Genomic DNA, 25912 nt, shown 5'->3' on the forward strand with positions numbered 1-25912 from the left:
TCTAGAAAATTTGGGCAGATGGGCTGAGAAATGGCAACTGAAGTTTAACCTTGACAAATGCAAAGTACTGTATATTGGTAGAAATAACTGTAGAGAAACGTACTTACTGTGTGGTACTACACTTAAGGTGGTAGAAAATGAAGAAGACCTGGTAATTGTGCAGTCAGATATGAAATTTTCTGAGCAACGCAGACAGGCTACCAGAGCAAGTAATGGGGTATTGTCAATGATATACAGGAAGGAAAAGGATTTTGCCAGTAAGGAAAAGGAGGTTATTATCCCTTTGTATAAGGCAATGGTCAGGCCACATATTGAGTACTGTTTACAGGTCTGGAGGACTCATTTTAGGAAGGATGTAGAGTTGCCTCTTCCCAAGAAAGGCTTTTCTGCAATTTGCAGCGGCTGGAGACTAGGCACCTCGAGATGATTGGACTGAGGAGTATAAGGCCTTGAATGGGTTGGGCACTTAAGGTGGTAGAAAATGAAAAAGACCTGGGAGTAATTGTTCAGTTAGATATGAAGTTTTCTGAGCAATGCAGACAGGCTTCCAGGGCAGGTCATGGGGTTTTGTCAATGATATATAGGAATTTTGCTAGCAGGGAAAAGGAGGTGACTGTTCCTCTGAATAAGGCAATGGTCAGGCCACACCTTGAGTACTGCGTACAGGTTTGGAGGCCTCATTTTAGGAAGGATGTAGATTTGCTTGAGCGTGTACAGAGAAGGGCAACAACAGGGGAGGGAGTTGTGCTTTTGATTAAAAAAAGGGAAAAAAAAAGTCACCTGACTGCAGTAAGATCGTAACCTGATTCAGAAGAATTTCAGAAAAGCACAGAGTCTTCAGTTTAATTATATAGGAGAATTGGAGGCCTCATTTTAGGAAGGATGTAGATTTGCTTGAGTGTGTACAGAGAAGGGAAACAAGATTGGTGAGGGGAATGAAGTGATCCTCTTACAAAGAGAGGTTTAAGTTCTGCAAATTGCAATGCAGACTAGGCCCCAGCACGGTGATCTGATTGAGGTGTATAAGGCCTTGAATGGGTTGAGCATGCTGAATTCTGATGGGATTCTTCCACTTGTTCAGATTACAAACCTAAGGGGACATAAATTCGAATTAAGGAAAGACAGATGTAGAATAGATGTGCGGAAATTTGCCTTTAGCCAACGGGTCGTTAATTGCTGGAACAAACTTCAATCTGTTGTTGTGGAAGTTGATAGGTTAAATAAATTTAAGGAGGAATTGGACAAACATTTAGAGGGAATGGTTGTGTGATATTTTTTTTTTTTTTTGGCTGATGCTGCATAAGCTCATATACTTGCTTTCTTGCATCACATGCCTCTACTACTACTATCTATGATCTGAGTTTATCTTTACACTGTTATAGGGGCTGAAGTATATACTGATCTTGACATTTACCATTGATTAACAGATTATCTATTCGTGTTTTTGTTCCATTTGGGTGTTCCCAAATGGGAACACGCAAATAGAACAAAAACATAAAGGAAGACGAGGAAGAAAAAACCATTTTCTTCCTCGTCTATGTGGGAATATGCAGTGTAGGTTTACAAGGTTATGCAAGTTATAGAGTTCTGTAAGAAGGAGCCCCTTTTCATTTGTGCCTTCATGAAAGGTACAGTGACCCATATTTTGACTAGTGCTGGAAAGGTCCTTTCCTATTTGAGCACTGAAGTCACCACCAATGAGATGAAGATTATGGGTAAGGGTGTTGGTCACATGATTTGATAGGTCTTTGTAAAATCTTTCTTTATCCATTTCTGTGGGTGTGTATATGCAGGTAATAGTAGCTTTTGGATTTGAAATCTAGTGAAATTATTCTGTTTGAATAATTGAAGAAACGAAATGAAGAAAGTTTATTATAGATTGTGGAATTGACAAGAGAATAGAGTAATAGAGAGCTAAATTAACATTAAATGCAGTAAGATCTTTTTGATATTAGATTAGTAAGAAACAAACACAGTAACCAGAAGCCAATGGGCTAAAATTAATGTCAGTAGTAGAGAAGGAAAAAAAACCTGGGGTTAATTTTGTGCAGTAATTTATGAAGTTCTCTGAGCAATGCAGACAGCCTGCCAGGCAGCTCATGGGATTTTGTCAAAGATATATATAGGAATTTTGAAAATATGGATAAGGATAAGGAGGTGAATAAACCATTGTAAGTCAATGTATATGCTACAAGTTGAGTAGTGCAAAGAGGTCTGGAGGCCTCATTTTAAGAAGGATATAGATGTGTTGGAATATGTGTGATGAGAGGAACAAAAGTGTTCCCTCACCAAGAAAAGCTTCAGTTCTGCAAACTGCACTTGCAAAGAGATCTGATTGTGGTGTTTGTAGTTTTTGAATGGATTGGGTAAGTTAAACATTGTTGCCATCCTTACTCTTACTTATACATCCACACAAGGTGGCATATATTTAAATTGATGAAGGATAATTGCAGTATAGATAAAAACATTTTACTAGTATGTATCTCCTTATTTTTATTTAGTCTTTTACCATTCAAGTGAAGTAGTGCCATGATTAATTTTTTTTTAAAATTCAAACAACCATAGCCCTGAACAACCACTGAGAATTAGACCCTTAAGACTTTTTTGGTTATTTTCGACCTCAGAATGTCTCAGTATAGAATTTTTGCACATACTTTCGAAACACTATATTTCAACAAAGTGGCAAAATATTTACGACAGACACTGTTGGTTTATTTTTCTTCACTGTTTTTTCTGAACTGCTAGAAAGTGCCATAAGTAACAGATTTAAATATCAAATAATCAGAAAACAAAACAGGCACTTACTAAATCTGTCACAATTGAATGAATAAAGACAACACTTGTGGCATATTTTCCCTTTTTTAACTTAATAAGTTAAGGAAGAGTATAATTTCTGTTTCAATGAGCACTGCAATCTTTCTTCATTAATAATTCAAGTTGAAGAACACTCCTGCAGTGGCATACTGGTAATAGCAGGATGGTTCAATTACTGATGCAATCATGTGCTAAAATTAGAATCTGAACTAAGGCATTCCAAATACTCACAAAGCTGGTTTAAACTTATTTTACTTGTGAAATGAAATTAACTAATTTACAGAGAATGTGTCTATTTAAATATGAATTTCATTATTAAAATAAATACAGTAAACTCCTGTTATAATGCTCCACTTATAGCAATATCCAACTTTGATGCTGTTTTCCTCTGGTTCCATGATTAATCCTGTTAATTACCACACATTTTTAACATCTGTAGTGCTTCTGTTTAAAATGCTTGCATGCAGATTTTGTACTTGCATATTAACTAACTGCTTCATAAAAAAAATCGAAAAAAAAAAAAAATCGATGTTGTTTACGAAACTATTGAAGAAATCTTAAAAATAGCTCCCAAAAACAAGAGTCCATTTATAATGCTTCTCTGGTTGTAGTGCTCTTTGCAGCTCATCCTCTCGAAAGTGTTATAACGAGCTTACTTTATCATTTCTATTACTGCTAAAAATGAAAAATTTGGTTAGCACTGAAAAACACAATTTCATAACTTTGCTAGATACAGTTTACATTTTAGACCAGCATAAAGTTCTAGCCTTTTATTAAGCAAAAGCTACATACTCAATATTCTCTAAGCCAAATCTTTGTGGAATGCAATGTGTATTTTTTTTTTCAAAGAATATGACAAATGAACGTTTACAAAAAACTGGAAAGTGATCAAGACATAAAAGTATAATAAGATCACCAACTTTACACTAAGGATAAAAATCAACACTATCATGTTACAGTTCAGATTAAACTCAATACAAAATACAATGGCACTGATAACTTACCTGCATAGCCAATCTGTATAGCAAGTTTAGTAAGTTTAGCTTGCAGAACAGATTTCTCCTTGTGTGGATTTGTATCTTCATCCCGAGACTTACGTGGTGCTTCAGGAGACACAGGCTCATTCACATGAGTGTTGGCAGTGGTAGCATTAAGTAGGTGGGAATTTCCTGATGTTGCACCTTCTTCATCTAAAAAACAAAAAAAAAAAAAAAAAAGAAATCATATGATAACTTGCTGATAGAAGATTAGGTAATAAAAAAAAAATGTAAATAATGAAATAATTCTCAAGAATGTTGCTACTGTTATTGGGATTATTTATTTATTGCATTGCATTAGCAAATATACAGTTGCCAATTATTATTATTTTGACAACATTCTGCGAAGACAGAATAATTCACATGCTAAAATGCACCTTGTATGGACTGAAGTCCATAATGATTATTATTATTATTATAATTAGCCATATGATGCAAGGAAGCCTGAGGCTTTTGCTGCACCATCCAAAAAAAAAATTGATTTATCCTGTGACCCAGAGAGAAAGAGAGAGAGAGAGAGAAGTAGAGGGAAATCACTGAGAAAGAGAAGAATGATGATATCCAGCTCAGGACCCTGGGTGTGCCAAGCCCATACTCACCAGATGTGAGCCCCTGGGGTTGATTCACAGCAAACAACCTTTCTCTGTCCATTGCAGATTAGCTAAGTCAGCCCTGACTGAAGAGGCCTTAAATAATTCCCCCAGCTTTCGAAATGATTCAAATCCAGACCTCCCCAAATGAGTCCCAGGTGGCAAAACCACTATATTGTCATAGATTACTTGAAGCAAAGTAGCACCAGTGTTAATAACATTTCCAGTTAGAAAGAAGATTACAACAATGAAGCGGTGAATGGAATAACAAAGGAGGATTCAAGACTACATTCAGCATTAAGAATCATAATAAAATTATAATGCACACAGCTTTATAGAAACCGTGTTTTTTTTTATAAAGATATTTTCTATAAACCATGTTTTCTACAACGGTACATCCAGATACATACTTTGGCATGTATCTGGATGTACTGTTGAGGCTTAGGATTTAAGGTAGTTGATATAGCAGTCTTCTCTAGCCTGGGAGGTTTTGAAACACCTGATGCAATGTTTCCAGCAACAGTAGTTTCTAATACAGAATGTATGAAAGTTCCTGTTGTAAGCAAAATTCTTGTATTTAATGAGGAACACTTCCAACCATTTTTATTACAGATATGCACAATGACTGCAATAATCAAAGATTTAACCTTCACATCATATAGGGTTGGAATTAGTTAATAAAGGAGACACACTCACCTATGTGTAGGTTGTCTATTATAGCAGTGGGAGAATGACAGTAAATACTATAACCTCTTACAGATGCCTCTGCTGACAAAAATATTATATGGTATAAATAATTACCTGATTGTGATGTTGGCAGTGTTTAATGGATTCCATGGCCACTCCACTTTCTCATAAATTAACCATTTCACAAGTTTTTCATTGTGGGCTCTGTAGTATATTTACCTGTTTGTGCATGCACACAAGCACATATTCCACAGAGAAAATACATGCGTACACACACACACACACACACACACACACACACACACACACACACACACACACACACACACACACACACACACACACACACACACACACACACACACACAAGGTGTACTGCTATATTTTATTTGTGTTTTCAATTGTAGACACAATTTATAATATATGGTGGTAATAACATAGCTTTGAAATTTGGTATAAAAATCTCATATCTGTTAGCATCAGCTGTGTGATGAAAGCCGAAACTAAATAAATTCTTGGGAATTCTAATTTAATATTAACCCTTAAGTACTAACATCCTCTATTTAGTACACTAATAGTATCATGGGTGATTTTTCACCCATCATTAATTTTAGGTTAATAAACAGGGATTTGCAAAAAAAAATGGGGGAGGGGGGATTCTAATTTATCATTAACCCTTAAGTACTATCATCCTCTATTTAGTACACTAATACTATCATGGGTGACTTTTCACCCATCATTAATTTTAGGTTAATAAACAGGGATTTGGGAAAAAAAAAAAAAAAAAAAAGAAAAAACCAAAGAAGAAAAGATAGATTTTTATAAATTAATCCTTTTGAATAAAATATAACTTTATTCAAAAGTATCAATTTATAAAAATGAAAAAATCAGTCTGAGCAGTTTGCATAGACCACACTCCTGTGCTTGTTACATATAAATTTAGAACATTTTGTACACCAAATGGGAAATTTTTTATCCCATTTTTTACATAAATGACATCTTCCCTGTTTTGGTCCTTTGCCTTGAGGTGCTTCTTTAGGAGTATTCACAGATGTAGTTGAGAATTCGTTTCTCAATTTCAAAATATCTTCTATCTTCATCTTAATGCTTTGGGGCATATTTTTCTTTCATCAATCGTTGCTTCATCCAAGATGAAACTAAATTCAGACCCAATTCTTGAACGAACTCAAACCTATTTTCTGTGTTATGTCCTATTGATTTTCTTTGCTTGATCTATTGGACCGGGAAGAATATGTGAATATTTCTAGCTGGAGTTTTATGTTTGACAGGAAATTCACTAGATCATTTTTTATTTGGATTTTTTCCCTTACCAAGGAGAACCTTTTTGCGAGGAACCAAAATATACCGATCACGAAATCGTAATCCAGAACTAATCTTTGTTTTTCACTCTGCTTCCTTGGCCTAATGTTTCCGGTTTTCTTGCCTTTTGGTGCAAACACAGTCGGAACAGAATCTTTCTGACAAACTTATTTCTTCAGGAACATACTCATCACTGCTCTTGGGATTTTTTTCAGGATCAGGAATGCTGCTACTCTCCACTGTAGGAATATCATAATTTTCTCCATTCTACATCACATCCTTGCAAATCATTCTCTACTTTGTCGACCTTGCACAAATCTTTAGTTTCTGAACCTTCAGAGTCAAATGTAATTTCTTCCAAACTCCTTTTGAAGTTGGTCACTAACTTTGAGAACTCCTCTTCACTTATTACCTGACCTTCATAAATATAAGTTGTCATCGTAGTGCAATTAGAAGAAAGATGCAACATAAAAATCAGAACAATATGTGTAAAAATCTAAAGACATGTGATATATATACTACCACTAATACTATAATGGGTGATTTTCACCCAGATATTAATAATACAGCAGGCCCCCGTTATAACGCGGTTCATTTTACACTGATTTGCTATAACGCTGTTCTTATATTATAACCCGTATCTGACTATAACGCTCTTTTACAGATTGCATTTTTGGCATATTTAACGAAATCGTTTCATTTAATGGATTCGATAGCTTGAAAATGAATAGTAAAACAGCATTAAAATGTTTCCCACGCTCAGTGAAATTTTCTCGCACGCTAAATTAATTGCAGTACAGCGACTTGTTACGTAGTTCCAAGATTAACATTTTAAAAAATGATCAAGTTTGTAATATTTGCGTTATATGCATTTATCCGAAGTCTAGTCATTACTCAGTATCATATTAGACATGGTGCGAAATGGATAGCTTACTTGAACATTGTATCATAATTAATGCAACCAACGCAGTTACATTTTCGAAGAGTTAATGGCGGATAAGAATGAAAAAAACAACACGTCTGAGCGCAGTACGAAGACTATAAATGTAAGAAAAAGACTGAATTTGAAAATTAAATTAGACGTTTTGAAGCAAATCGATTCCGGTCATAGACAAGCAGATGTGTGCCATAATTTAGGACTTGCAAGTTTAACTGTAAGAACAATTATAAAAAAAATAAATAAAAAATTAATTTTAGCAGTGGGAAAGATAGCTGTTCCACTGCAAGCAACTAGGGCTAGGCCAGCTATTAGGATTGAAATGGAAAGACTAACTAATTTTATTGAAGATAATATCCAATGCAGAATTCAGTTAAGTTAAATATTATTAAAAAGAGAGAGAGAGAGAGAGAGAGATTAGCCAATATGATGATCTGAAGAAAACTCACTTAAAAAAAATGTGGAACAATTTAAAACTAGTAAGGGCTGGTTGAATAGATTTAAAATCCAGGGAGAAGCCCCAAGTGCAGAAGGAGCCAAAACTTTCAAAAAAGAACTTGTTAAAATTATTGAAGAGGGATAGTATATGTTATACTTCTCAACAAGTTTTTAACATAGATGAAGCAGGACTTTTGTGGAAACGAATGCCTAAAAGAAGCTTCATAGAAGAAAGAAGAAAAAAGCATGCCAGGTTTCAAAGCGGCGAAGGATCGGTTGACTTTATTGTTGGGCGGTAACGCTGCGGGGATTTAAAATTAATATCCCTTTCAGTTTATTTGGAAGAGGGCCAAAGTTCAACCCAAATTCGACACATTTTTCATGATTAAATTCATCAATTAAATTAAATCAATTTAGATCAATTAAATTCATGATTTTAATTGGAATTGTAAGTTTAATTTTGATACGTAAGTAGTTACCACATAATTATATACGTATGTAAAACAGAATGTTTTATATGTACAAATATTTGAATATTAAATATTTTGACCGACATTTGTGCATCTTTTCACTACCGTTTATTATTGATTAGGAAATATCCTATGGCACCGACCGCAACTCACAAATACATATGTACCTTATGGGAATGCGGCAGACGCTTAGCGCAGATTCACTTAACGCTCTGTTTTTACGGAACGAGTTATCAGCGTTAAGCAGGGGTCACCTGTACTCAATATTTCTATTAGAATGAGCAGAAGCCTGAAAAACAAGATGCATGGTATTTCAGAGACTGCTGGGAGCCATTGCGGTACAAGTAAACACATGGGTTGTGTTAGGGTAGCTAAGAATAGAAACAGGTGCAGGTATACTTGCGTGTACACCAATGCTAGGAGTTTAGTAAATAAATTTGATGAATTTGAGGTATTGCTCAAAACATCAAAGGCAGATATTGTTGGGATATCAGAGACGTGGTGTCACACAGATATAAGGGATGCAGAACTGCAATTTGGGGAGTACAACGTCTACAGAAAGGATAGACAGGATAGGAAGGGGGGAGGGGTTATGCTATTAGTTAAGAAACACATAAAAACCAAGGAAGTGAAGCCAGTCGACATCGCTGGACAGTGCAGTGTTGAGTCAGTTTGGTGTGACATAAGCATTGGGAGATCAAAATTGAGAGTAGGAGTGTGCTATAGGCCTAATGACTCTGATGAGTATAATAAGGAACTGTACAGGGAAATAGAGTGGGCCAGTAAATCAGAGAGTCTTATAATGGGAGATTTTAATTTCCCAGATATTGACTGGAATTTGGGGGCTGGTTACTCACACACTAGCAGGGCTTTTGTGGATTTATTGGATGATTGTTTTCTACATCAGCATGTTCAGGAGGCAACTAGAGGGAGTAATACTCTTGATTTGATTATCAGCAGTGATTCTTCATGCATTAAGAATCTGCAGATAAATGAACCACTAGGTGGCAGTGATCACAGTGTGCTGAAGTGGGATTTACTGAAAGAGGTAACTACCATTAGGGGTAAAGGGAAGGGTTATTGCTTCCGTAAAGGCGACTACGATGGACTGAGACAGTATTTAAATTCTATACAGTGGGACCAACTGATGATGTTACCAACAGCAAATTCAAAACGGGAAGCATTCAAAGAACGTATCTTGGAAGCTACTAGGCTTTACATACCAACTAAGAAATATTGTTCAAGGTTTAGGCCAAAATGGATGTCAGATGAACTAATGAGGCATATGGCAGAGAAGAAAAATGCATGGGATACTTACAAATTAACACATGACACAGAAGCCTATGATAGATACAAGTTGATATGCAACCAAGTTACAAAGGAGGTTAGGCAGGCGAAGGCAGATTACGAGAAATCCTTGGCAAGGGATGCAAAGAAAAACAGCAAAGAGTTCTTTACTTATGTAAACTCTAGAAGGAAGGGGATGAATCAGATTGGTCCACTTGATATTGATGGGTCAACTGTTGATGATCCTGCTCAGGTAGCTAACAAACTAAATGAATATTTTGCATCGACATTCACACATGAGGAGTTATTCAGCAAGGGGAATGCCAGAGGTGTATTCAACTCTAGCAGTAAGCTACAGAATCTTGAAATAACTGGGAATAAAGTGGAGGAGAAACTGTTGAAGATAAACACAAGAAAGGCACCCGGGGTGGATGGGATCTATCCAGTTATATTAAAGGAGGCAGCAAAGGAAGTAAGCAAACCCTTAGCCATAATTATGAGAGCTTCCTTGGACTCAGGGGAGGTACCCATAGACTGGAAATGTGCAAATGTGACCCCAATTCACAAAGGAGGATCAAAGGCTGACACAAGTAACTATAGACCTGTGAGCTTAACTTCTGTTCCAGGAAAATTAATGGAGGCACTGGTTAAAGAAGCACTGCAGGATCATTTAGACAAGACTTCAGTTATAGCTCAGACACAGCATGGTTTTGTTAAGGGGAAGTCTTGCCTGACCAACTTGATTGGATACTATGATGCAGTCACAAAAGAACTGGATGCAGGGAATAACTTTGATATTATATACTTGGATCTTAGAAAGGCTTTTGATACTGTTGCACATGGAAGACTGCTACACAAATTGGAGCAGTGTGACATTGGAGGCAAATTGCTGCTATGGATAAAGGGGTGGTTGAGTGGGAGAAGACAGAGAGTGCTAATCAATGGACACTGCTCATCGTGGACTAATGTTATTAGTGGAGTCCCTCAGGGCTCAGTGTTGGGTCCATTATTGTTTTCTGTATTTATAAATGATATTGATGATGGTATATCAAGCTTAATGTCCAAGTTTGCAGATGATACAAAGGTTGGCAGGGTTGTCAAGGACACTACTGACACTACACTGCTGCAACAGGATCTGGAAAGGTTGAGCAGATGGGCTGAGAGGTGGCAAATGAAGTTTAACATTGACAAATGTAAAGTACTACACATGGGAAACAGCAACCCCAGAGCAACGTATCAACTCTGTGGTACTACACTGACAGTGGTAGAGAATGAAAGGGACTTGGGGGTGATTGTGCAGGCAGATATGAAGTTCTCTGAGCAGTGCAGACGGGATGCAAGAGTAGCTCATGGAGTATTGTCAATGATATACAGGAATTTTTCCAGCAGGGATAAGGAGGTGATTATTCCATTGTACAAGGCAATGGTCAGGCCACACCTAGAGTACTGTATACAGGTCTGGAGGCCTCATTTCAAGAAGGATGTAGAGCTGCTGGAACGAGTACAGAGAAGGGCAACAAGATTAGTGAATGGAACAAAGGGGTGCTCTTAAGAAGAAAGGCTTAAGTTTTGCAAATTACAGTGTCTGGAGACTAGGCACCAGCGAGGTGATCTGATAGAGGTGTATAAAGCCTTGAATGGTTTAGGCATGCTCAATGCTGATGGGATTCTTCCTCTAGCTCAGAAAAATCACCTGACAGGGCATAAATTCAAATTGAGGAAAGACAGGTGTAGGATAGACGTGCGGAAATTTGCCTTTAGCCAGCGGGTGGTTGGTTGGTGGAACAGACTGCCATCCCTTGTGGTGGAGGTTGATAACCTAAATAAGTTTAAGGCTCAGCTGGACAGGTATTTTGAACGAACAGAGGGGTGAAGTGGAAGTGGGTTTTTTTTTTTTTTTTTTTTTTGGCTGATGCTGCATAAGCTTGCTTTCTTGCATCAAATGCCTCTACTAATGCTAATGCTAATATTGCAGACCTTTATCAGGAAAAACAAGCGCATGACTGGATTAGTACTAACAACAAAATATGAATAGCTGAGGTATGAGTAGTTAAGCAGTGTTGCCACAAAATTATAAACAAATGAAATGTCCCTTAGGTGAATTTACACCCATGATTTAATGAAAGTGAATCAGGTAATACATGACTGAATTTCAAAGTATACATCAAATGCATCAAAAAAAAAAAAAAAAAAAAGAGGTAACAATAAGCTTATTTATTTTTCACAATTTTTTCATGTCATGAATTTTTTTTGTGCACAAAATGTTAATTTTTACATAATTTCAAAACTACAAAAAGAAACTTACATCACAAAGTACAGTGCCACAGAAACTCTCTACATGTAGCCTACTTGCATTCAGTATGCACTGGCAAACACATTTGTCAATAAGGGCAACCCTCACTAATGACAGCATGTGCTCAATGAACACTGATCTAGCGTGCCACAGCAATTCCTTAAATAGTAATGCAGAAATTTTCTCATGTGAGTTCTTCCACTTTTTCTGCAGTTTCTATTGTCACAACATGATGCATTTTCCTAGTCATAGAAATTCCTTGACAACTTCAATATGCTTCTTTAACTTATTCCACTCGTAGACTCACTTTTAACTCAAGCATGCTTAATCATATTAAGCCAACATTCTGCAATAAATATCAAAAGGTTTTCCTTCTTTTGCATTCAACAAGTGGATTACATATTACGTCTCCACCTTGATGCATGAATTCAACAGTGCTGCCATCTTAAAAACTGAATGTTTACAAAAGATGCCAGCAAAATAATATTGCCAACAAACTCTGATCAATAATCAATAATCTGACATCACATTATCAATAGTTCTGCATAATATGAATTTTATGTTGGTTTTGCTGTTTTCACATGATGACACTTCTATGTAATAATGTATAGGAAAACCAAAGAAGGAAGGCACAGGGAAGGGAGTTGTGCTTTTGATTAAAAAAAGGGGAAAAAAAAAGTCACCTGACTGCAGTAAGATTGTAACCTGATTCAGAAGAATTTCAGAAAAGCACAGAGTCTTCAGTTTAATTATATAGGAGAGTTTGAGTGCCTTGGTATGGGAACATAAGTGTGTGCAGTGCATTTCATTAGGATGTGCACACAAGGCATTATCTTTATTTATTTTTTTTAAAGGTGAATATTTATTGAATACTAAATCATAAAGAACATTATTTTTATTCATCAAGCAAGCGAAAGAAATTAAAACTTAACTAAACTTATGAGACACAAAATATAAAATATGGCAGTAGTGATAACTAGGCATATAAAGATACAAAAATCTTTGTATATACAAATATAATTTTAATATCATATACTTGGATTTCAGAAAAGCTTTTGATACTGTTGTGCATGGAAGACTACTGTACAAATTGGAGCAGTATGGTATTAAGGGCAAGATGCTACAATAAATAAAAGGGTGGTTCAGTGGGAGATGACAGAGAGTGGTAATCAATGGATGCTGCTCTTCATACACTAATGTTATTAGTGGAGTCCCCCAGGATTCAGTGTTGGGCCCACTGTTGTTTTGTATATTTATCGATGATATTGATGAAGGAATATCAGGCTCAATGTCCAAGTATGCAGATGATACAAAGGTTGGCAAGGTTGTTAATGACAGTAATCGCAGTGTGCTACTGCAAAGGATCTAGAAAAGTTGGGCAGATGGGCTGAGAAGTGGCAACTAAAGTTTAACACTGACCAATACAAAGTACTGCATATGGGTAGCAGTAACCTCCCAGAGAAATGTACCAACTCTGTGTTACTGCATTTCAGGTGGTAGAAAATGAAAAAAACCTGGAAGTAATTGTGCAGTCAGATATGAAGTTTTCTGAGCAATGCAGACAGGTTACCAGAGCAAGTAATGGGGTATTGTCAATGATATACAGGAATTTCGCCAGTAGGGAAAAGCAGGTTATTATCGCTTTGTATAAGGCAATGGTCAGGCCACATATTGAGTACCGTTTACAGGTCTGGAGGACTCATTTTTAGGAAGGATGCAGAGTTGCCTCTTCCCAAGAAAGGCTTTTCTGCAATTTGCAGCAGCTGGAGACTAGGCACCTGCAAGGTGATTGGGTTGAGGCATGTAAGGCCTTGAATGGGTTGAGCATGCTGAATTCTGATGGGATTCTTCTGCTTGCTCAGATTACGAATCTTAGGGGGCATAAATTCAAACTGAGGAAAGACAGTTGTAGAACAGATGTGCAGAAGCCTTTAGCCAGCAGGTAGTTGATTGCCCTCGAACAAACTTCCATCTATCATTCTGGAAGATGATAGCTTAAATAAATTCAAGGAGGAACTGGACAAACTTTTAAAGGGAATGGATGTGTGAAATTGTTTTTTCTTTTCTTATTTGGCTGATGCTACATAAGCTCTATGCTTGCTTTCTTGCATCACATGCTTCCACTCAGTAGTGCTGCTTTCCTTTGTGCCGCCAGTAAGTAAACTAAAATTTGCCACCCTAAATGTTGAATTCTGATAAGCGTTCACCAATCAGAAAACAATATCAAAAAAAAATTTTCTATGCTCTCTTGAACTGCCGCCCACGACGTATACCTTGCCTACCCACTGGTGGTGGCCCTCCCTCTAATTGAGCAGCCACTGCTTCTGCTCTGTATGCCTATCTTGTTTTTGACAGCGACTTTAAAGTCTTCAACTGGGATCCTACTTCTTGTGAAATTTTCTCCATTACTGCAGGTTGCACGGGACACTCACCCCAATGAAGACATAGAGATTGAATTCCTCAAACAGGCCTCTGAGGTTGGGTATATTCATACTGTAGATTTTAGTGTTTTGCACCAACCTTGGCTTTCAAAGGCTCCAGTCTTCTTCTTCAGCGGTATTTTCTTATTCTTAGGTTGGTGCAAAACACTAAAATCTACAGTATAGAGATTGAAATTCAGAAAAAAATGAGATAGTTCTGTTTTGGGTACTTGGAATGCATACATCTACTAGGACGAGGTTCAAACAACAGTGTATATATAATATTTCATTGTTCTTTCTTTACACTTCATTTGAACGCCTGCATTATATCCAGACATAGTAGATGTGCCATCAAAACAGAGAGACATCACTGACGACAAGTCAATTTTAAGAATGTCAAGGATTTCATTTAACCTGTCAAAAACAGACAGAGCATCAGCTGTTAACTGTCTCTGAAAAGACACAAAAAATTCAACTGGACCATATTTACATTGTTAAAATACTGCACCACAATGGGCATCTGTTCATAGTGTCCAGAATGAGTTGTGTCGTCAGCAAATATTGAGATCATTTTTCCATTTAGTGAAGCCATAATTTTTTTGCTGCACAACGTTGTGCAAGGGCACAGTTAAATCATTTTGGATGGAATTACTCAGGTAGGGTTTTAAGGAGATCTTTACACATGCTTTGTCATTACGGTATTATATTTTTTGGAACATATTAACAAGACTTAAAAATAATCCTTTCTCAAAAATGTCAGTCTTTTCAATGTGACCCCCTGAATGATCTCCAACCTGTTGCCAAACACAGAACGATGTCAATCAGTCACTCTATTACAATTTGGTTATAGCATCGTTCCTCTTATTCTTGTTTAGATACCTCATTCAACAATATATCAATAGATTTTCCTTCAATAAAATTTGATCACGAAAAACAACACAACACGAGATTTTGACAGTTGATGGTGTTTAAAACATTCATTAGCCCTATGCCAATTTCTGAATCCATTATCAATAAATGCTCGATCAGTGCAACCTTTGTTTGCTGCATTAGTTGATGAGAAGAAACAGCAGCAAAAGCAAAATGCTGTGTTCTTTAATGGGCTATATTCTAACCACCTATACTTTTCATATCAATCACACTGAAAAATCCTTTGTTTATTCACTATTTTACTTCTAGGAAACATGCTCAATTCAGAAGAACAGTGCCCATGGAGCTATCTACAGAAAAATATAGGTGCTAACACTACTGGTGTTGGCATCAATATTGTTGAACTAGCCGTCATATTGTAGTCAATAAGAAATAGCTAAAATATATATATATATATATATATATATATATATATCGAACTGATAGCGTAAGTAAAACTAGAAAGCGTAATACAATATGGAGTACACTTAAATAGAAAGGGTGATGTATTAGGAATCTGTTAGCTTATTATAGTATTATCAATTAATCAAAAACAATATTATTCTTATTAAAATTCATTGTTAATTAAATTGTATTTAAACGGAAATCATGACCCAGACGAGCTGCCAAGCAAATATCACAGACTAGCGAGAGTGCTGTAACTTGGGAGAAAAACGAAGGGGGGCGTTTCTCCAACGCATCACAGACTCAAAAAATGTGCGAAATGTGAAATGTTTGCCGACCTTTCTAAAACAGGACGTGATCTAACCAAGGAGGATGCCTTTGTGTGTGCTAGGTGCCTAGAGTGTCAAGAAATTAGGCACCAACTCAAGAGTTCTGATGGGCGTCTATGATAGCTTGAGGTGTAGGGTAAATGTCCTCGAAGAAATTAATATGAAGAGCCCATCAAGCTCAACGGCTGAGCTCACTCCTCTGCATCAGGCAAAACAGAGGCAATCTCGAAGGCAAAATGTGCCGGTCCCAAAGGAACTAGTTATTATTGGTGACTCTATTGTCAGGGAGATGGGGAATATACTATGCAAGAAGGATAGGTGGAACAGGACCAGGGTATGTCTGCTAGGAGCAAAAGTTGATGATGTTGTAGAGCACATATCATCTTTTAAGGACACAAAAGGGGATGTTGTTGTACATGTTGGAACCAATGACATTAAGAGTAAGAGTCTGCAAATTTACTCAACAGGTACAGGTCAACGTTAAAAAAAAACAGTGAGTTAAGATAATGTGAAAAATGTCTGAAATTCTGCCCAGACACGATAGGAGGGAGTATGTAATGAAAGTCGATCAATTCAGCCCTGGAGAGATTGTGCAAGGCTCAAGGGGTAGAACTTTTTTCAGCCTGGTCTATGCTTGTTGACAGGAGAGACTGCTTCTACAGGAATGGGGTACACTTAAATAGAAAGGGTGCAAGAATATTTACTGATGTTATCGAGGCAGTGTTAGGTGGGTCAGAAAACTGCTAGCTTGAGGGGGATACACAGACTAAAAGGTTAACAGCGGCTGCAGGCAGAGGCAAAAGTGATTCTTGCACTACTTCTATTAGAATGAGAAACAGCCTGGAAAGCAAGGTGATGGAGATTTCTGGGACAGCTGGGAAGAAGTGAATGCATGAGCTGTGTTAGGGATAACTAAGAGTAGGAACAGGTGCACGTATACTTGCATGCACACCAATGCTAGGAGTATAGTTGATAAATTTGATAAGCTTGAAGTACTAGTCAAGACATCAAAGGCAGATATTGTTGGGACATCAGAGACGTGATGTCACACAGATATAAGCAGTGCAGAATTGGAATCTGAGGAGTACAATGTGCACAGAAAGGACAGACAGGACAGGAAGGGAGGAGGGGTTATGCTGTTAGTTAAGAAACACATAAAATCTAAGGAAGTGCATCCAATTGATGTTGGTGGACAATGCAATGTGAGTCTGTTTGGTGTGAAATAAGCACTGGGAAAAGAAAAATGAGAATGTGTGCGTGTGTGTGTGTTATAGGCCTAATGAATCTGATGACTATAATGAGCAATTGTGCAGAGAAATAGAGTGGGAAGTAAATTAGAATGTCTTATAATAGGGGATTTTAACTTTCCAGATATTGACTGGAACTTTTGAGTTGGTCACTAGCACACTAGCAAGACTTCTGTGGATTTATTGGATGACTGTTTTCTACAGCAACATGTTCGGGAGGCAACCAGAATGAGTAATACTCTTAATATGATTATCAATGGTGATTCTTCATGCATTAAAAATATGCAGATAAAGGAACCACTAGGTGGCAGTGATCACAGTGTGCTGAAGTGGGATTTACTCAAAGATGTAACTACGATCAAAGCTAAAGGGAAGGGCTTTTGCTTTCGTAAAGGTGACTACAGTATTCTAGGAGAGTTTTAAATTCTGTACAGTGGGATCAACTAATTATGTTACCAATGTTAAATTCTAAATGGGAAGCCTTCGGGGACTGAATTTTGTAGGCTACTAGACTTTTCATTCCAAATACCGTTCAAGGTTTAGGCCTAAATGGATGTCAGATGAATTAATGAGGCTCGTGGCAGAGAAGAAGAATGTATGGGATGCATATAAGTATCAGGTGACACAGAAGCTTACGGCATATAAACTAGTCTGTAATCAAGTCACAAAGGAGTTAGGCAGGCGAAAGCAGATTTAAGAAATCTTTGGCAAAGGATGCAAAGAAAAACAATAAAGAGTTCTTTACTTATGTAAACGCTAGAAGATTGTTGTTGTTGTTTGGGTTTTAGGAGCATTAGCAACTAAGGCCATATTTCTCCGGGGATATGCAGTGGTCATTCCCTGACCTTTATGCATCCTCCGTATTTGGTGGTCACGGGCTTGAACCAAGGTATAATCAAGAAGCGTGTGCTACGCACTGCTGCTTCTGCCCACCTGGCTACAGAGGTGCCAACTCTAGAAGGAAAGGAATGAATCAGATTGGACATAGATGGGTGACTACTGATGAGCATGCTCAGGTAGCTGACAAACTGAATGAGTATTTTGCATCTACATTCACACATGAGGAGTCATTCAATAAGGGAGTGTGCGTCACACAGTCATATTAATATTAATTTTTTCGAGGGCATCTACCCTACACCTCAAGCTCTCATAGACACCCATCAGAACCATAACAGGGAGCAAAGTGGACGAGAAATGGTTGAAGTTAAACATAAGGAAGACATCTGGGGTGGATGGAATCTATCTAGTTATATTAAAGGAGGAAGCAAAGGAAGTAAGCAAACAATTAGCCATAATTATGAAACCTTCCTTGGACTCAGGGGAGGTACCCCATGGACTGGAAGTGTGCAAATGTATCACCAATTCCCAAATGGGGGTTCAAAAGTGACACAAGTAACTACACACCTGTTAGTATAACTTGTGTTCTGGGGAAAATAATGGATCACTGGTTAAAGAAGCATTGCAGAATCATCTAGATAAGACTGCAGTAATAGTTAAGACATAGCATGGGTTTGTTAAAAGGAGGTCTTGTCTGACCAATTTGATTGGATACTATGATGTGGTCACAAAGGAACTGAATGCCAAAAATAATTTTGATATCATATACTTGAATTTCAGGAACGCCTTTGATACTGTTGCACATGGAAGACTGCTGTACAAATTGGAGAGGTATGGCATTAAGGGCAAGTTGCTACAATGGATAAAGGGATGGTTGAGTGGGAGACGACAGAAAGTGGTAATAATGGACACTGCTCTTTGTGGACAAATGTTGTTAGTGGAGTTCCCCAGGGTTCGGTGTTGGGCCCCATTGTTGTTTTGTCTATTTATCAATGATATTATTGAAGGTATATCAGGTTTAATGTCAAAGTTTGCAACATTAAACCTGATATTTGCGTTAACAACCCTGCCTATGAAAGTTGGCAGGGTTGTTAACAACACTATGCTATTCCAACTGGATCTAGATAAGTTGGGAAAATGGGCTGAGAAGTGGCAACTGAAGTTTAATATTGACCAATGCAAAGTACTGCATATGGGTAGCGATAACCGAAGAGAAATGTACCAACTATGTGGTACTACACTCAGGGAAGTGGAAAGTGAAAAAGACCTGGGGGTAAATGTGCAGTCAAATATGAAGTTCACTGAGCAGTGCAGACGGGCTGCCAGGCCAGGTCATGGAGTCTTGTCAATGATATATAGGAATTTTGCTAGCAGGGACGGGGGGTGTTTATCCCATTATACAAGGCAATGGTCAGGCCACACCTAGAGTACTGTGTAAACGTCTGGAGGCCTCATTTTAGGAAGGATGTAGAGTTGCTAGAACGAATACAAAGAAGGGCAACGAGATTGGTTAGGGGAACAAAGGGGTGATCTTACCAAGAAAAACTTAAGTTCTGGAAATTGCAGTACCTGGAGAGTAGGCACTTGTGAGGTGATCTGACTGAGGTGTATAAGCTCTTGAATGGGTTGAGCAAGCTGAATGGTGAGTGGATTCTTCCTCTTGCTGAAACTAAGAACCTGAGGGGGCTCAGTTTCAAATCGAGGAAAGATAGTCGTAGAATAGATGTGTGGAAATTTGCCTTTAGTCAGCGAGTAGCTGATTGGTGCAACAGGCTTCCAACTTTTGTTCTGGAAGCTAACAGCATAAATAAATTTAAGGCTGAGCTGGACAGGCATTTGGAAAGAATGGAGAGGTGAAATGGGAGCATTTTTTTTTTTTTTTTTGGCTGATGCTGTATAACCTTGCTTTCTTGCATCGTATGCCTCTACTAATGCTAATGCTATACTCTCCTATCGGGTCTGGGCAGAAATTGCAGACACTTTCAAATTTAACCCTAATCTGGACTTTTTTTTTTTTTTTTTTTTTTAGCGTTAACTTGTACTTGTTAAGTAAATCTGCAGATCTCCTGGTCTTAATGTCATTGGTGCCAACGTGTACAACAATATTACCCTTTGTGCCCTTAAAAGATGATATTTGTCTACAACATCAACTTTTGCCCTTGGCAGACATATCCTGGTCCTATTCCATCTATCCTTTTTACACAATATATTACCCATCTCCCTGACAATAGCCACCAAAAATAACTAACTCCTGTGGGACTAGGGCATTCTGCTTTGGAGATTGCCACTGTGTTGCCTGATGCACAAGAGTGAGATCTGGCATTGAGTTGGGCAGCTGAGAGCTTGACGGGCCCTTCATATTAATTTCTTCGAGGGCATCTACCCGACACCTCAACCTCTCATAGACACCCATCAGAACACTGAGTTGACGCATAATTTCTAGACACTGTCTGCACCTAGCACTGTTGAAGACATCCTCATTGGCTAGATCATGTTCTGTTCCAGAGAGTTTGGCAAACATTTCACAACTTGCACAATTTTTTAGGCTGTGATGCATTGGAGAATCACTCCCCCTCAGTTGTCCCCTGAGTCACAGCACTCCTACCACTTTGTGCCCATTGCTTTGCTACTCTAGTCTGGGGTATGACATTTAAAATTAATAAGATCAACAAATTTAATTAACTAATTATCAACACTACACTATCTAATAGAATTCTAAATGCAGTGATGTGTATTACGCTATATAATATTACGTTAGAGCTACCTATTAACCACAATTAAAAATTTGAATTTCCTACCACTCTCTATACGAAAAGAATGGCTGCAAGATTCAAACGAAACAACGGCTTTACATATATTAAGTAGTAACTTACAAAAACTCTATCTAAATTAAAAATAACCAGTGTAACTAAAACTATAAGGCTACTTATAAAGTTCAATATAAAATAACAATTAGGTGAATAAAACAGCAAACACTTATTGCTTTTTTTGGAGCCTGTAATTCACAGCTGTAATTTTTAAAGAGTTAATGGCTTTTTTTTGACCTAAGGGTATGAAATATTAACTACACAAATAAAAATGAAAAGATGAATAATCAAGAATAATAATAATAATCAATTTGATCAAGAATAAAAATTGTCATTTAATACAAAACAATATTTATTAGTCGTGATTTAATAAGATTTCAAAATTATAACAAGGATGCAATGAGAAGAAACGTAATGAGAATGATAAAAATCAATTACAATAATAATTACATGTAGTACAAAAAAAAATAACTTAAAAAGTTACAATTTTTTCAAGTAGCTATCCAGAGAAGACTGCTTCAAATATTTTGGGGAGAGCACCTTTCAACACTGACTCAGGAACATAAGGCACACTGAATGAATTGCTGCAGTGAAGAGAAGCCAATCATTGAATCTCAGAATGTTGGTATAGCAGGCTAATTTTCTTGTTCAGACTCACTATCAAGTCATGCTTTGATCTTTACTGCAAATATCTTCAATACTTTGTAATTCACATGCGATTACATCATTGTCTACATCAACATAATCATAAAAATTTACTGTAAATCCCAAAGTACTCTGTAGGAAATCCCATTAATCAAAAGGAATCCCTTCCTGTTCATCACTTTTAACACGATCAACATTTTCTTCTAAATCATTATAGAACCTAGCCTTTTTAAAGGAATTAATTATAACAGTAGGGGCTATTGATTTATTCCATATGAAGCTATCCCATGATGGTTCTAAATAATGCATTGCATAACAAAGAACTTTTGAACTTTTCAGTTTTTCCATCCAGTTTTACAAGGGTAAGCAATTTATGTACAAGGCATTTACGAAAATGCATCTTTAAAACTTTGATCACTCTCTGATCCATCGGTTGCACTACTGACAGAATTCCCAGAGAAGAACTCCACATGGATTCTGTTTAAGTGCTCATTGTTTTTCAAATGAGCAGGGCAGTTATCGACAAATAAAATAATTTTTCTATTCTCTCCTGCCATCTTTGAATCTAGAGCTCTTAAATACTCATCAAAAAGAGCACAGGTCATCCATACTGTTTTATTGTTCCTGTATTTACATGGAAGTGTTTTCCCATTCTTGAAACAGCGTGGTCTCTTGGATTTTCCTATCACAAGCAATGGCAGTTTCTCTGAGTCATCCATATTAGTCCCCACTAGCACTGTAATTTTCTCCTTACTCAGTCTATCAACCATGGCAATTCTGTCCTTTGAATTCATGTCTTATTAGGAAGTAGGTTATAAAATTGTCCTAATTCATCAACATTAAAAATATCACACTTTCTATACTGTTTGATCAAAACATGTAGTTTCCCTTTTCTCCACTCATCAACTGGTAACATATTCGTACTAGAAGATTCTCTGCAAATTACTGTGTAAACTAAACCATATTTCTTCTTAAATCTATCAATCCACCCATTGGAAGGAATGAAATCCACTCCAAGTCTATCAGCAATTTTGATGCCCTTCTCTCTCAGCAAATTGCCATTAACTAGAACATTTGCAGCAGATATCTCCTTGAACCAAACTACTAATGCCTTTTCCATATCTCCATATTTTCCAGTCTTTCTCCTTTTAACTTTACACGAAACATTAAGGATATTTGATTTCGACACTTCTTTTCATGATTTAATTCCATTTACTGTAGAAACTGCCATAATAAGTTCTTTTGTCACATCAACTCATGTGCAAGAGGGATTTGATTCCACCGTTTTTATGACATCAAGTTTTTCTTTTAATGTGAAAGCTTTTCTTTTTATTCTTTTGGAGTTCATCCTTCCAAATTATAAAATCAAAATATAGTATTACACTTATTAGTACTACAAATATTAATTAATAATTAATATTTGTAGCATTAAAATAAAACTGCCAAGGACGGACGAATAAATAGAGCCAATATGGTAGATAGACAAAAATGTGGTTATTCTTTAAATAATTATGAAAAATACTAATAAACAAAAATAAAATACAGTATTATAAATTCAGCTTTCAACATACCTTAAAAATTACAATAAGACACAACCATCCACTAAGTAATTCAGAAACGCGAGAACTTAGCGGCAAACGCTTCAAGCATTTTCTATTCTTTACTTCTATATTTCTTTATTGTATATTATATAGAATACAGAATTCTTTATTTCTATATTTAAAAAATGTATTAAGTGGGAAAACTTTTAACCTGGGAAACATCTTACCCTGAAAAATAATACAATACATCACAATATATAGAGTTGAAATTGGGCCTTAAGAAACCAAACCTAGTACAGGGGAAAAATTCTTATGCAGGAATTTCTTATCCGGTTTCTACTGTATTAAGTGGCTGATTTATTAAGAATACTATCCTAATACTAAACATCTTCTGCAGAATAACAAGTGTTTATCTTGGTATGGACCAAGCAGATTGGAAGAGTTCCTCTACCATATTTGGCAATGCAGTTTCAAAATGCATCCTTCAATTTCTGAATGATGAGTGGAAACTGAACATCTTATGCACATCCCTAGCTGGGTTAAGATGAAAAACATGTGTGAATCACTTAGAATAATGGAATATTGCAAATCCAAGCACATTATTATGCATTATCATATATCACATTATAACATTGCTTCTGCCAGTCTGTATTGCCTCCACCAGGCAAGATTGCCCATGTCTTTCTGACTTTGATGATAAATTGTTTTTCTTTCTGCATAGTGAAACTAGAATCAAGATTACTGACTGATCAAATACTCCTTTCTAGTCTTCCAAAGAAGGTTTACCATCTAGGCATTTCTTTCTGTAATATGCAGAGGGCAGTCACATCTTCAGCTACTATAGCTCAGAACATACAATTGATGCAGCATACATGAAGAATTCTTTAGGGGAGAGGATGCCACAAGTTTATCAAACTCCAATGGAGAACTAAATGACTTTGTGATAACAGAAAGGAAAGTGAAGAGGACATGTTGACAATGAACCTAAAAAAAGGCACATGGGGTGGATCAGATCTATCCAATTATATTAAAGCAGGCAGCAAAGGAGGTAAGCAAGCCTTTAGCCATAATTGCAGAGGTCCTTATGGACTGGAGATGTGTGAATGTATCCCAATTCATAAAGGTGGATCAAAAGGTGACATGACTAATTACACACCTGTTAGCTTAACTTCTGTTTCAGGGAAAATAACAGATTCGCTGGATAAAGAAGTAATGCAGAATCATCTGGATAGGAATGCAATTATGCTGCAGTCACAGCATGGATATGTTCAGGGGTGGTCTTGTCTAACAAATCTGATAGGATACTACGATGCAGTGGTATAATTTTAACCACTGCATCCATAATTTTTATAGCACATACTTGGATTTCTGGAAGGCTTTTGATACTATTACACATAAAAGACTGCTGTACAAACTGGAGCAATGGCATTAAGGGCAAGTTACTGCTATGGATAAAGGGATGGTTCTCAATGGACGCTGCTCATCATGGACTAATGTTATTATTAAAGCCCCCCCAGTGTTCGGTGCTGGATCCATTGTTGTTTTCAATATTTATTAATGTTATTGATGAGGCTAGAATATTAGAATTAGCATTAGTAGAGGCATATGATAAGAGAGCAAGCTTATACAGCATCAGCCAAAAAAAAAAAAAAAAAAAAACACCTTCCCATTTCACTGATGTATTCATTCCAAATGTTTGTCTAGTTCAGCCTTAAATTTATTTAAGCTATCAACTTCCACAACAACAGATGGAAGTCCATTCCAGCAATCAACCACCCGCTAGGTAAAAGCAAAACTTCCACACATCTATTCTATAACTGGAAGGCTTTTGATACTATTACACCTTAATTTGAATATACCCCCTCAGATTCTTAATCTGAGCAAGCAGAAGTATCCCATCAGCATCGAGCTTGCTCAAACCATTCAAGGCCTTATACACCTCAATCAGATTACCTCCCAGGTGCCTAGTCCCCAGATGCTGCAACTTGAAGAACTTAAGCCTCACTTGGTAAGAGCACCCCTTTGTTCCTTTCACCAATCTTGTTGTGGTCTTCTGTACTCATTCTAGCAACTCAACATCCTTCCTAAAATGAGGCCTCCAGACCTGTAAGCAGAACTCAAGGTGTGGCCTAACCATCACCTTATAATAAGGGATAATCACCTCCTTGTCTCTGCTAGGAAAATTCCTATATATATCATTGACAAAACTCCATGACCTGCTCTGGCAAGCCTGTCTGCACTGCTCAGAAAACTTCATATGTGACTGCACAATTACCCCAGATGTTTTTCATTCTCCACATCCCTGAGTGTAGTACCATACATTTGATATGTTTCTCTTGGGTTGCTGCTACCCATATGGAGTACTTTGCATTTGTCAATGTTAAACTTCAATCACCACTTCTCAGCCCATCTGCCTAACTTACTTAGATCCTGTTGCAGAAGCATACTGTCTTTACTGTCATTAACAACCCTACCAACCTTTGTATCATCTGCAAACTTGGGCATTAAGCCTGATATACCTCCATTGATATCACTGAACTTTACTCAAAACAACAATGGGCCAAGCACCGAACCCTCGGGGACTCAACTAATAACATTAGTCCACGTAGAGAAGTCCATTTATTACCACTCTCTACCGTCTCCCACTCACCCATCCCTTTATCCATTGCAGCAACTTGCGCTTAATGCCATACCACTCCAATTTGTACAACAGTCTTCCCTGTGCAACAGTATCGAAAGCTTTCCTGAAATCCAAATATATGATATCAAAATTATTTTTTGCATCCAGTTTCTTTGTGAACAATTGTAGTATCTGATAAAATTGGTCAGACAAGACTTCCCCTTAACAAACCAATGCTGTGTCTGAACTATTACTGCAGTCTTGTCTAGGTGATCATCA

The 25912-nt window shown here is 37.0% G+C and overlaps 1 protein-coding gene across 9 annotated transcripts in view; it reads right to left on the minus strand.

The window, feature by feature from the left end:
* The window catches only part of PMCA (plasma membrane calcium-transporting ATPase 3), a 1183542-nt gene that overhangs the window by 718196 nt on the left and 439434 nt on the right, over positions 1 to 25912 (minus strand). For all 9 annotated transcript variants that reach the window (XM_090387939.1, XM_090387938.1, XM_090387937.1 and 6 more), the window contains one exon: positions 3819 to 4004. In XM_090387939.1, coding sequence (XP_090244065.1) covers positions 3819 to 4004 — 186 coding nt within the window. The remainder of the gene's footprint in view (positions 1 to 3818; positions 4005 to 25912) is intronic.

The sequence above is a fragment of the Mastigoproctus giganteus genome, chromosome 13 (assembly GCF_048544385.1).
Source record: "Mastigoproctus giganteus isolate SK-2022 chromosome 13, ASM4854438v1, whole genome shotgun sequence".
In the NCBI taxonomy this organism is placed as follows: Eukaryota; Metazoa; Arthropoda; class Arachnida; order Uropygi; family Thelyphonidae; genus Mastigoproctus; species Mastigoproctus giganteus.